This window comes from Astatotilapia calliptera, chromosome 18, assembly GCF_964374335.1.
Source record: "Astatotilapia calliptera chromosome 18, fAstCal68.1, whole genome shotgun sequence".
NCBI lineage: Eukaryota > Metazoa > Chordata > Actinopteri > Cichliformes > Cichlidae > Astatotilapia > Astatotilapia calliptera.
Genome location: NC_137439.1, coordinates 6,018,028 through 6,030,840, shown reverse-complemented (window position 1 = coordinate 6,030,840; position 12,813 = coordinate 6,018,028). Strand labels below are relative to the sequence as shown.

Sequence of the window (12,813 nt, the reverse complement as noted above, 5' to 3'; positions counted from 1 at the left end):
TAAAAACATAGCAAAAAATATTTTAAAAAGTAGATTGCCATGACAAAACAAATATCTCAGTCAGATAAAAGGTAATCTGAAATAATAAAAATGACAATACAAAGAAAATACTATGAATTCAAATAATAAAAAATACAAATATTTCAGACTAAGCAAAACAAAATAAAACGGAATTTAGTAAAAGAAACCCCCCCCCCCCCCCCCACACACACACATATATGTCATTAACTGCATCACTGACATAAAATGTATCAATGCCATAAAAAATTAGATCAGTTGATAAAATAGGTCACTGTAATTTTTCGGACGTAATGAGCAAACAGCAAACAAACCTAATGAGATTCCCATATTAATACCTACCTACCTAGTCCCAAAGTTACTTTCAGACCTGTTTTTACAGACAGGAAATAAATAAAAACTCAACTCTGCTTCCTTTGTGTAGGACATACGGTGGAATCAGTGGGTGTAAATCAATCTCAATATATGATTTTTTGTTTAATAATAATTTAGAAAATCTGAAAAAAATTCTTTCATTTTTAATATTCTAAAGAAAACCCTGCTTACGTAAACAGCAACACTAAATGAATGAATAAATTTCTTTATTATCACTTTAAAAACTACATTGTGAAGTAATAATATGCATGTAAATAAATACACTCACATATAAATGAATAGTACTTAAATATGCATGTGTACATTTAAGTTGTTTTTATGTATCTCATACTCACACAGATAGATAAGATAAAATGTTATTGAAAAAAGCTGTTAAGCTTTTGTGTCTCTTGAATAAATCTAAATGATTCAATACAACCAGTATTTTTGTTTTTGATGATTTGGATTTCTTGTGGTTGTGTCTATTTTTGTTGTGTCTGTGTCCGGACGCCAGGGGGCGGTGTCCAAAAAACACACACACAAACTGTTTTCTGAGTCTTTTCCGGCTGTAGCGGAACTCCGGGCTTTCTTTCCCTGTGCCGTCAGCGGACTACAACGTGTCCCGACAAAATGGCACTTTATAATTTCAAGAAGATTATGGTGGTTCCCACCGCCAAGGTAAGTTTTACCTTTTGTTAACATCGCGTTTTAAAGCGGCTGAGGTTCGGTGCGGCTCGCTGTGGGAGATGGCAGGAGATAAAAGATGGTGGAAAAGAAAACACGTGCCGTACTGGGCTGAAGAGAGACCAGCATGTTTAAGAAAAGCAGACTTCAGGCAGAAAACTGCTACACTGAGTCTGACATGTCGTTATATGTGAATAAACAGCCAGTAAAAGTCTGTGTTAGCCGGTGGTAGCTCTGATTTTCGCTTTCAGAACTGCATTCACAAATCTGGAGGTTTACGTATGTGTTTTCTTACCTCTGTATAAGTTTAAGGCTGTTTGTTTCATAGGTTTCTGTTTCCTGTGAGCAGAGACACTGTTGCTCACTTCGGCAGGTATAAAATACTTTCATCACCTCATGAAAACAGGCCCAATGTGTGGCTGCGGTGGTGTCAGTCCTTTTAAACACTACGTTGTGGCGGCCTACTATGAGAAGACAGTCATGAAAGACTCTGCCTTCTTTCCTCAAACAGTTTTTTAATATAACTTGTATGCCGAACTTTAAAAAACACTATAATTCGTGTTAAGCGTCACATAAAATTGTGTTATAAGCTGCCTGATTTGGCCGGTAGCCGAGTAAACATTAAACTGATTGGTTTCTCAGGGAGGTCTGGCTGGATTCTAGGAAAACCGATTATATGAGGTTTAATGTACTGAATTACAGGGAAATGGAATTTTCTTGTACGTAATGTAACTATTCGTGTATTGATAAACCTCAAATAGCCAAATAATTAAAGACAGAGGCCAAAAATAAAATCACTTTTTCAGATGATGTTATAATGAATTGTTTGTTTGTGGTGATCTATGGCTGACCTTTACCCTGTTTAAATCTGTGCAGGATTTCATCGATGTCACTTTATCCAAAACCCAAAGGAAGACGCCCACGGTGGTACACAAACATTACCAGATTCACCGTATCCGACACTTTTACATGCGAAAGGTGAAGTTCACCCAGCAGAACTACCATGACCGCCTCACGCAGATCCTCGCCGACTTCCCCAAGCTCGACGTAAGAAAAGAAAATTTGAAACAGACTCATTTCATTTAAATATCTGGTCAAACTCGTATGATGCTTAATGTTACGTGATGTTTTCCATCTCCTCAGGACATCCACCCTTTCTATGCTGATCTAATGAACGTCTTGTATGACAAAGATCATTACAAGTTGGCCTTAGGACAGTTAAACATTGCCAAGAATCTGATTGACAAGTAAGTTTATCTAAAATCTAATGCTGGTTATTGTTGTGCTGTGAACACTGCTTTCAGATCTTTGTTCCTCCTGATGTACAAATCTGAATCAAAAGCCTCTCACTCTATTCACTAATGGATTTCACTGATGGATCTAAAGCTTTGACATCTTCTGTGGTGTTTGCATACAGTGCATATTTTGGAACCTTGGAAAAATATTTGTGCAAGGTGATAAGATATCGTTTGTCCATTTTCTTAAAGCCTTTGTTACTCAGTGTATTTATTGATTTCTTAACTTCAGAATGAGAGTCTGGTTTCAGTGCATCTATGTGAGCTTGGTGGGTATGCTGATGCGCTCAATAGGCCTGTTTTTGTAAATGTCTGGGTTTCATTAGATGATTCAGTTTAGCAGCCACTGCATTGTTTTTCTTGGCCTTCATGCATTTATATTACACCTTCAGAAACTTCAAGCTACAGAACAGCTGTGGCTCCTGCAGGAACAGGCACTGATTTATGGAGCGCTTGATTTGCTTTGCGTTCTATTGGCAGTGCTTGCATTTACAGTAGATTAATTGTGCAGCCCTAGTTACATCAGTGTGTTACTGTAATCACATGTAAGCATTGGCAGTTGCCAGTATTTTTCTTCCTGAAATGATGGTGTGGTCTAGAGCTCTGACTTATGACCATTATTTATTTTTTATTGCACAAAGAACAAGAGGATGATGGTAGAGTGCAAACATAAGAAACTGTCTGCCGCTGCTAACAGGATGTCAGGTCCTTGCAAGCATCTGCAAGACAGCATGCAAACACAACGTGAAGAACCTGAAGCTGAGCGTAATCAGACCTGCAGTGTAGCAGCAGGACTTCACGTCTTTGATGCCTCCATTTCCACCTGTACATATTTCTACTGTCGAATGTGTTGATCGCTGTTAAGTGCTTCTGTTTGGGCTGGTTTTCAACTTTGTTGTCAGCTTAGTGTTAAAATTAAAACTGTAAAATGATCACACACGTCTCCTGTGTGTCCTCGGAAGGTTTATATTGTTAAACAAAACTATGTGAGTGTTTCAAAGTAATGCAAAAAGTAGTGTCATGAATCACTTTCTCCAGAGGATAATCAAGTAATTTAATTGATTACCTAAAAAAAGTGACTTGTACTACATTACTTTTCTGAGTAACGACCCCAACGCTCGTCTAGACTTACTCTCCTATAACAAAGTAGTGAAGAGGCATCTTTTGTTCTTTCAGTGTTGCCAAAGACTACGTGCGCCTGATGAAGTATGGAGACTCTCTGTATCGGTGTAAGCAGCTGAAGCGAGCTGCTCTCGGGCGTATGTGCACCATCCTGAAACGGCAGAAATCCAGCCTGGAGTACCTGGAGCAAGGTGAGCAGAGTTTAGGCTGTGATTGAGAAGCTGAGTCCGTCCAAAATCGTACTTTTCCTTTTAGCTGAAAAGTTTGAGTTAGGGCTGCTCAATTAATCGAATTTTAATCACGATTACGATCTGGGCTTTCAACGATCATTAAAAATGACTGAGCCGATTATTAGCCCCTCCCTCGTGCTTTACTCTTGCGCTGCTCCGTGTGGCAAATCGAGCGCACCTCTCTGCATTTCGAACACGTGTCACAACAATTAAGAGCAGCGGTCCCCAACCTTTTTTGCGCCACGGACCGGTTTATGCCGGACAATATTTTCATGGACCGGCCTTTAAGGTGTCGTGGATAAATACAACAAAATAAAACTAGTACCGGTACCGAAAAAAAGAAAATTTATTCATAACACACGTGAAAAGACCCAGGAAAACCGAGTAAACGATAAAAACGATAACAAAATAACGCTGAAAACCGATAAAAATCCTGAAAACTATACATTTCACATCTGAGCCTCAACTCTCGCGGCCCGGTACCAAACGACTCACGGACCGCTACCGGTCCGAGGCCCGGGGGTTGGGGACCGCTGATTAAGAGGACCCGAGGGAAGCTCGGAAAGCTAAGCAGAAGTTATTTGGAGAGGAGAGTGACTGCCGTTGGTTGAAAAGAGAGGTAAAAAAAAACTTCAGTGGTGTGGAAACATTATGGGTTCGCGGAGTCAGACGTGGATCAAGTAGACAGTGTGTAAACTTTGCTACAATGTAGCTGCACCACAGAGCAACACTGCAAAGTTCACTAAACATAGATGTTTACATTTTTCATTTATTTTTTATATTGCAAACATTTGCACTGTTATCAGTATTTGCACTATTTTATATTATTTTTTGACAGTCTTTAAAGTCATTATTCAATACATTGTTATTGTTAAATAAATATCGTCAAATAATCGAGATCTCAATTTCAGTGAAAATAATCGTGATTATCATTTTTGCCATAATTGAGCAGCCCTAGTTTGAGTAGTTCAGTCTGTTTCTTCTGTCTCCATACATAACCGTTACTCGTCTTTCAGTGCGTCAGCATCTGTCCCGTTTGCCAAGCATCGACCCAAACACGAGGACCCTGCTTCTGTGCGGTTACCCCAACGTGGGCAAGTCCAGTTTCATCAACAAGGTAAATCCCAGACACATTTATCACGATTATTGATTTCCACTCTGAGCCAACTTTACGAGCAAGATTTTGATTAAACTCTTAAATTATCGCACTTACTGCGCTTGCACTGCTGATTAGACTCAGACTGTATTTCGTTACCCTGTATATTTACATGTGTAATGACAAGTTGAATCCTAATCCTAAATTATTATAATCTAATGTTTCTTTTTCTGTTTGTACTGAACAGAGATTGCAATCACTAACAGTCGCCTCCATCTGCCTGCTTTCAGTGTAGCTAACAGTGTAACTGGTTTCTTCCTTGTCAGGTGACCAGAGCTGATGTTGACGTCCAGCCGTACGCTTTTACCACCAAGTCTCTGTTTGTGGGTCACATGGACTACAGATACCTCCGCTGGCAGGTGAGATGATCCTGCTCGCCTGTGGTTATCATCTCATTGGTAAAAATGAACTCCAGGACAGTGGACGTAAAGCATGTGAAAATGAGGTTTAAAAGGAAAGCTTTGTACTTGTTTCAGTACACATTGTTTTCTTGGACTTACTTTGAATGGCTTTGCATGGTTGAGTTCATCCACTCACTGAAACAAGCCACTTTACCCTGATTTCCCTTCCTTTAAGCCAGCTGTCATCTGATAGGCTGCCCCTCATAAGCAACGCTGGGGCAGAATAAAGCAGCTTTTGTACTGATAGTCTAACTAAACATGGGATTGGTGATCTTAACTCTTTACCTGCAGAGCTGCTGAAATTCTTCCTGTTTGTGTTTAATTTATATGAAAGCTGTTTTTCTTTTATTAGCCTTACGATCATTATTGCTGAGATTTGCCTGTACTAAATGATACTATGTATGTGCTTAAAGTTGGCTGAGAGTCTGGACAACTTCACGAGACCACACAATCCCAGGAAAAATAAACATGGTAGAAATCAGCATTTAGTTTTATCTGTTTTAGGTTATAGTTTTGGAAATCTTGTGAAAATAAATGTGACTCCTGCAGGAAAGACATTCAGGACTTCAGGAGTTTCTTATTTTTTTGCTTGGATTTTGAGGAAAACAAAAATGGCCACAGCGTTTTGTCTCAGGTTTAAAAGCAGTTTCCCTAGCAGAGTTCACTTAAGCTCAAACTAAACATCTTGAAATGCATCCTGATAAATCTAGCATAGGTGCTTTCCCCTCACTCTAAAGGAGGAGTGGGAGCTGTTTTCTCCTAAAGGTGGATTGTGAGACAGGCTGACCTAAGACCATTTTAGTAAGCTACCACCTCCTGTTGTTAGTCAGATGCTAACTGTGTGTTTGTGTGTAGGTGGTGGACACCCCCGGGATCCTTGACCACCCTCTGGAGGAGAGGAACACCATCGAGATGCAAGCCATCACGGCTCTGGCTCACCTCAGGGCGGCGGTTCTTTACGTCATGGATGTTTCTGAGCAGTGCGGCCACACCCTGCAGGAGCAGCTGGAGCTCTTCAACAGCATCCGACCCCTGTTTGCCAACAAGGTCAGACGGCAGCATATCATAACTGCTCTGCAGATGAGTCAGTCCCTGAAAATTCACCCACTGGACCCCCTCAAAATCAGCTGATTCGTTATCTACAAGAACTTCAGTCTAAGCAGTCACGCAAAAAATGTCCGTCATACTATGAATATTTTACGAGTTAGTAAGGAGGGATGGGTCTAATATTTGTGTCTCTTAATTCAGATGATCATTGTTGATGACTTCACAAACACTTTCAGGGCTGAAAAAAAAAAGAGATTTAAGCTGTTTTAAAAACTGCAACCGGTCTCCTGATTGTGTTTAGTGAAGTGTGTAGAAGCCTGTGCCGTCGTATGCCACAAGAAAACTGCCCCAAGTTGTAAAGGGAGTGAAGTGAGACTTTGCTAAGAGACACTTTGGGTGGATTTACAAAAATGTTTGTTGTTTAAACATGTTTTTGAACCTGTACTGATGCTGGAAAAAAATACCACATATTTTAAAAGCGCCAAATTTGACCTACCCTTATTTACTTTGAGGACATCTAGCTCTGAAACATTTCCTAGTATCAAGTTAAAATTTCTCATGGCTCAAATATGCAAAAGTTACTGTAGAAAAAAGAACATCTGATCTTGAGGGGGTCTGGTGGGATTTCAGGTTTAATTGACTTTTTTTTAGCACTCACACTGTTGGTGATTGTTTTTGTACCCCGCAGCCTCTCATCATTGTGGCAAACAAATGTGACGTGAAGAAGATCAGCGAGCTGTCTGAGGAGAACCAGGTGGGTGGTTTACAGGTTGCACATCTCAAAGACAGGAATGTGTAGGATGTGTTTAAGAATTTGCTTAACGCGTTAAATGTCCTCTTTGTTGTCAGAAAATCTTTGCAGACCTGTCTGCAGAGGGAATCCCCGTCATCGAGACCAGCACCCTGACAGAGGAGGGCGTCATGCAGGTTAAAACCGAGGTGAGAAACAGCCGACTCGGGCTCGCTCTGGTCCCGGAGCGTGTCAAGTATTTGATCTCACCGTGGCTGCCATCTTTCTTTCAGGCGTGCGACCAGCTCCTCGCTCATCGCGTCAACACCAAGATGAAGGGCAAGAAGGTCCACGATGTTCTCAACCGGCTGCACCTGGCCATGCCCGCCAAGAGGGATGAGAAGGTCAGTCAATCAGCTCTTGAATGGCACTCTTAAACAGTTTAAAGCTGTTTAACGCGAGACTTTTGCTTTTTTTTTTCTTACATTTGTTAAAGGTTAAACCTGTTCATGTTTTCAGGAGAGGCCTCCGTTCATCCCAGAGGGAGCCATGATGCGCAGGAAAGCGATGGAGGTGGACGCACCCAAACGCAAACTGGTAGGTGTGGTGGGAACTTCAGGCTTATAGCAAAAGAGACGGCAAGCATTTACTTAAGCTCTTTACTTTAATTTCATTGTATATTTAGCTTATTTTACCGAACCCGGAGACAATAATCTTTCTTTGACTCTAAATAGCAAAAAAATGAGTAATAATGAGTTTTTCTTCCTCTGCTGAGTTTAATTCTCTCTGTGCGGCTGTTTGTAAAATGTTTACTGTTCTTCTTACAGGAGAGAGATCTGGAGTTGGAGCTGGGTGATGACTACATTCTGGACCTTCAGAGTAAGAACTGCTTCCCTTTAATAACGGAGCTGCTGCTGTGACATTTCAGACCATCTATTCACTGCCGTTCTTTTTTTTTTTTTTAAGAATACTGGGATCTAATGAACGAGGATGAGAAGCGTGATAAGATTCCTGAAGTGTGGGAGGGCCACAACATCGCAGATTTCATTGATCCCGGCATCATGAAGGTGAGCGTCTGCTTTTGCATGTGCACGAAGGCCTGCAAAGGTTCACATTGCTGAGATTCTGCAGACATCTGTGTGCAAACAAGGACACCAACTGTGAACGCTTCCTCTGAGCAGGCTAGAGCGTCGTATAAAATGAACGGCTGTGGTTACCTGCTGTTTACATCTGTGTTTGTGTTCTTCCACAAAGGAGAAGTTCACATTAAAAACGTAACAGCCTCCAGATTAATCTGGGGAAACCTACTTCCCTTAACTGGTCCTTCCGCCATGCCAAGAAACAAAGGGCACAAACTGTTAAACAATGAAAACCACAAGATCCTTTATGATTAATAGTGACTGGGTTCATTTCTGTGTAGCGAAAGTGCATTTTCCTGTCATCTACTGTTCCTCTGTGCTTTTGTTTTCTGCTACACGAGCAGAGGACACTAATCTCTATAACTAATGCATACCTCTATATTTACTCCTGAGCTATTCGTGCTGTTGTTTACGACCACACTGATATTCCAAAATGTAGAAGATAATGTGAACAACTAAAGAAATATAACCTATTCTGAGCTTTTAATGATAACAACTGAACCACTGAGGCCTTCAGCATGAATGTAATGCATTTATCTCCAGGATGCTCTCAGAAAGGCTTAATGAAGAAAAAGAGGGATAAGGCATTTGTCAAATGTGTTTCTGCCCTTTAAACTCTGTCCTCTAAATGTGTGTTTGTTTTTCTCTCGACCCTCACAGAAACTGGAGGAGCTGGAGAAGGAGGAGGAGCTGAAGGAGCGAGCCGGGGAGTACGATTCTGACGAAGAGAGCGAGGACGAGGAGATGCAAGAGATCCGCATTCTTGCCAAACAGATCCGCGAAAAGAAGCAACTCAAGGTCCTGGAGTCGAAAGAAAAGGATGTGCATGGACCTCGCATGCCCAGGACCGCCACCAAGGTGAGCAGGGCTCAGTTTAAGCTACTCACCGTCACCTTGCTGGAGTTGAGATGTGGGTCAAATTTAAGTACAGCTGCCTTCAAATACTTTATATTGATTGTTCCAAACATAATAAAAATATATGCCGACATAGCAGATTTCCCCCCTATTCTTTAATACCTGTTGGTGTTTAATTTCTTTGATGTCAACAAACATCTGAGAGCTTAAACTGTATCAAGTGCTGACAAATAGGTGAAAGAATTATGAATGCGTTCCTACTCATCACCTCACCTCTGCTGGTCGCTATTCCTGTTTTTCGAACATGGAAAATTTGCTGCACTTCCAGCAGAATAAGAGACTTGACAGCAGGTGAGAATCAGCAGATTAGAATCAAATATAAAGACGTCACATCGTTGGCTGAACATATGTAGGGACAGCGTGCACACAGGTTGAGCTGCTGGGTCCTTATAGCTGGTATGTCTTAAAACGGGCACGTATGAAGCATATTCCCTCAGTAATCGACACTGCACTCAAAACATCAGTGGAAAAAAGAATCAGTGGAAAAACGTGGCATTCATGGAAACCAGGTTATGTGCTCATCATCAGTTACCATGGTGATTTAGCCAGGTTTAAGAAAGAAAAAGGAAAATGAACCGCTTTCAGGACAAATTTTGAAGGCTCCACCTAGTGGAGCTTTTTACTCAGAGTTACTCCGTCAAGCTTCAAGCTGGTGACTCCTTTAGTTCTTTGACTGTCTTTTGTCTTTTGAGCCCACGTTTCACACGGATGTCTGAGCTCATGTTTGTGTTTGTTCTGATATGTTCAGGTTGAAAGGAAGCGGCTCGAGAAGGAGATGGGTAACCTCGGTCTGGACATGGACGACAAGGACGATGTAAGTTCTGATTTGAAATCGGCGCCTACAGGATGTATGTAACTGAATTAATGATAATGATATTAAGTTATAATTACAATGGTGCCCACGGTAACAAATAAAAAAGAGGCAACCTTTTACTATGTGGTTTAATAGTAAAAAGTTGTCAAACTGGGGCGTGGAATGAGGCTAGGTTTTTATATTATTTTGTTTATTGCTAATAATAAAGGATAAAATCTTGCTGGGTTTGGTGCGTGGACTGTTGGAGTTTTAATATAAGGGTTTTTGAATAGTTACAGTGAAACGTTTGTTTCAGTATGATCTTCTTTGAACTCATTTTATTTTGGTAAATATGTGTCTTTTTATTTATATTTTCTTTAATTAGTTTGGTTGTTTTGAGATTTATTTGTTTTATTTACATTATTGAAGAGTTTGTAAACTCATTCATGTTTCCATGGTTACGTGTTTCTTCGGTGTTGATGGTGTTGATGTGGTCTCATGTTCTTGTTCTTCATACTGGTTCTTGATGAGTGAATCTTTGGAGATGTTTGTGTCTTAAGTGTTTCCTGTCGTGTACTTTCAGAGTCACTACGCGCAGCAGGCCAGACGCTCCCGCAGCGTCGCTAAGAAGCGTAAGCGTGAAGCTTCGGCCCCTCCGACGTCCCGAACCCGCAGCCAGAGCGCCTCCCGTCCACCCCGAGACCAGTCTGGTTTACGAGATGCAAAGGTACGAGGCTGTGGAATTGCTCAGCTTTTAACTAAAATCTGCTCTGTGATCGACTCGCTTATTAGTCCTTTAGGTTTTATGAAAAGGTGGACACATCAGAGATCTGTAAACATTAGTTGTTTCACACAATTAATCACAAAGTGGCCAATACTGAAATAACTGAAGTCTTTGCCAGCTTACCTTTAATCCAGTTACCTTCTGCAAAGAAAGATTTGATCCTAAATGTTACTCGCTGATGTTTAATCTCAGAGGGTCAGTTTAGGCTGAGCTGACTGCAGCGCTGTCAGTAAACCAGCAGAAACCCTAAATACCTGATTACCTTTGAATTCCTTTTTTTGTCTGACCAACAAGGATTCACTTAAACTGCATACTGTTGTGTGCAGGAATTACTGCATTTATCAGCAGTTTTATACGTTACTAGTAGTTTCAGCTTATTTAAAAGGTTAAAAATACAATTTCATTGTTCTTATTTCTTATTTTTTAGCTCTTAAAAAGCATCAAGTGTGATTTTAATTTTTTTTGAAGGTTTCTTTTTGCTTTCATTAGTGACGGTTGAATCACAGGAAGGAGTGGATTACATGCAGTAGCTAGTCTGGGGTTCAAAATGTAATAGATGACATGAAGTGAATCCCTCGTTCTGTAAACTGACCGCTGGCTTTGTCCGTTTGTTCATCAGATGGCGAAGAAGACGAAGAAGATGATGAAGAAATCCCAGAAAGACATGAACCGCCAGGGCAAGAAGGGAGAGGCAGACAGACACGTGTTTGACCTCAAACCCAAACACCTCCTGGCTGGGAAGAGGAAGTCGGGCACCACAGATCGCAGATAAAACTGCTTTTCCTGGACTGTTGACACCTGGACACTCTGCTGGCACCATTGCCGGGGAACCATTTACATGATTAGTGATTATATTAATACCAATTTTCAGCTCAAGCATTTGCTCATGGAAGTGAATCTCAGCTGTAACGAAAACATAACTGTATTGAATGGCAGAGACTTTGTAGTGGTTAATGTCTTACTGTGTTACTGCAGTAGTTCATGTGTGAAGCTGATTTGTATTCAGTATCAGTAAAGTGAAACCTTTTGCCTTACAGCTCGCATGTGGCTCTACTTTGGATAAAGTGATGATGATGCTTCCTTTAGAGTCTCTTCTTGAGAAATATTAACACGGGAGCCAAATAAACACATCGGAGCTAAAATATCTCAGGTGTCATATTTTTCTCTATGGAGTGATTTTATCTTAAAGAGACAAGGTGGTGACACAACCTTATTGTGTTTTTATATTCCTGATTTGAAAATACTGGTGATAATTGTCTCAGTTGTGCAACAGTTGTGCCAATTTTGCAGCACCAAACGTGCAGTTTTGTTGCACTGAAACGTCATGTCCAAACTTACTTTCACATTTTAATAACACATTTTCTTGCTTGTGTTAAATATGCACCAACATGTTTTTCAAACCCTTTTAGTTGAATGTTTCATTTTTTTCATAACAAACATGGACAGTCCTACCAATCATCTCTTTTTCTTTTCTTTTTTTTAGTTTAATTTCATGGTTAATTTTCAACTCTTTTTGTTGTGATGGTTCACATTTTGGTAGTAACTGTCTCATTTCGGTTGTTTTTCTCTCTTTGATCCTTTTTGTATGACCTTTTTGCATCTTTTCCTACAGTTGTTTTTTGATACTGTTTTGTGTTACATTTAGATTTTTTTTATTTTACAGTTTTAGCTCATTTTGCATCTCTTTTTACCCCATTCTCTCTCTGGGGTCGTTTTGTGTCTCCTTGTGATAGCTGTTCATGTCTTTGTGCTATGCTGTGATTATTTGTCATCTCTTTTTACCACCATTATGTCTATTTGGGGTCGATTACTGTCACGTTTTTGTTTGTTTGTTTGTTTTTTTGTCATTTTACGGATGTGTGTTTTCTGGGATTTTTAAGACCTGGTTTTAGAGCTTGGACCTTTTCCTAGACCCTGTTCATTATGTCCATTATTAGAAAGCATTTACACCAGCATGATTAAAACCGCTTTTAGTGCTTTTATTATATCTCTGAAATGGCTTCATTCCCTAATTTAATTTTCATGAAGCCAAATTTACAAAAACATGTAATTTATTTGTAAAAGCTCCATAAATTTAGACTAGTTTGTTTTTATGTGGCGACAATCAAGAAAACAAGAAACTAACAAAGTCTGGATGGAGTTTTG

General features: G+C 40.2%; 1 protein-coding gene across 1 annotated transcript; it reads left to right on the top strand.

Annotated features, from left to right (window-relative positions):
• The first annotated feature begins 897 nt into the window (after nucleotides 1-897).
• gtpbp4 (GTP binding protein 4) lies at nucleotides 898-11,810 on the top strand. Its single transcript, XM_080292951.1, has 17 exons — nucleotides 898-1,050; nucleotides 1,933-2,103; nucleotides 2,200-2,303; nucleotides 3,528-3,664; nucleotides 4,720-4,820; nucleotides 5,126-5,218; nucleotides 6,116-6,307; nucleotides 6,996-7,061; nucleotides 7,157-7,246; nucleotides 7,331-7,441; nucleotides 7,557-7,634; nucleotides 7,865-7,916; nucleotides 8,004-8,104; nucleotides 8,837-9,034; nucleotides 9,840-9,905; nucleotides 10,468-10,611; nucleotides 11,288-11,810. The coding sequence occupies exons 1-17, from the start codon at nucleotides 1,003-1,005 to the stop codon at nucleotides 11,438-11,440; spliced, it is 1,905 nt and encodes a 634-aa protein (XP_080149077.1). The 5' UTR covers nucleotides 898-1,002; the 3' UTR covers nucleotides 11,441-11,810.
• Nucleotides 11,811-12,813: the final 1,003 nt, after the last annotated feature.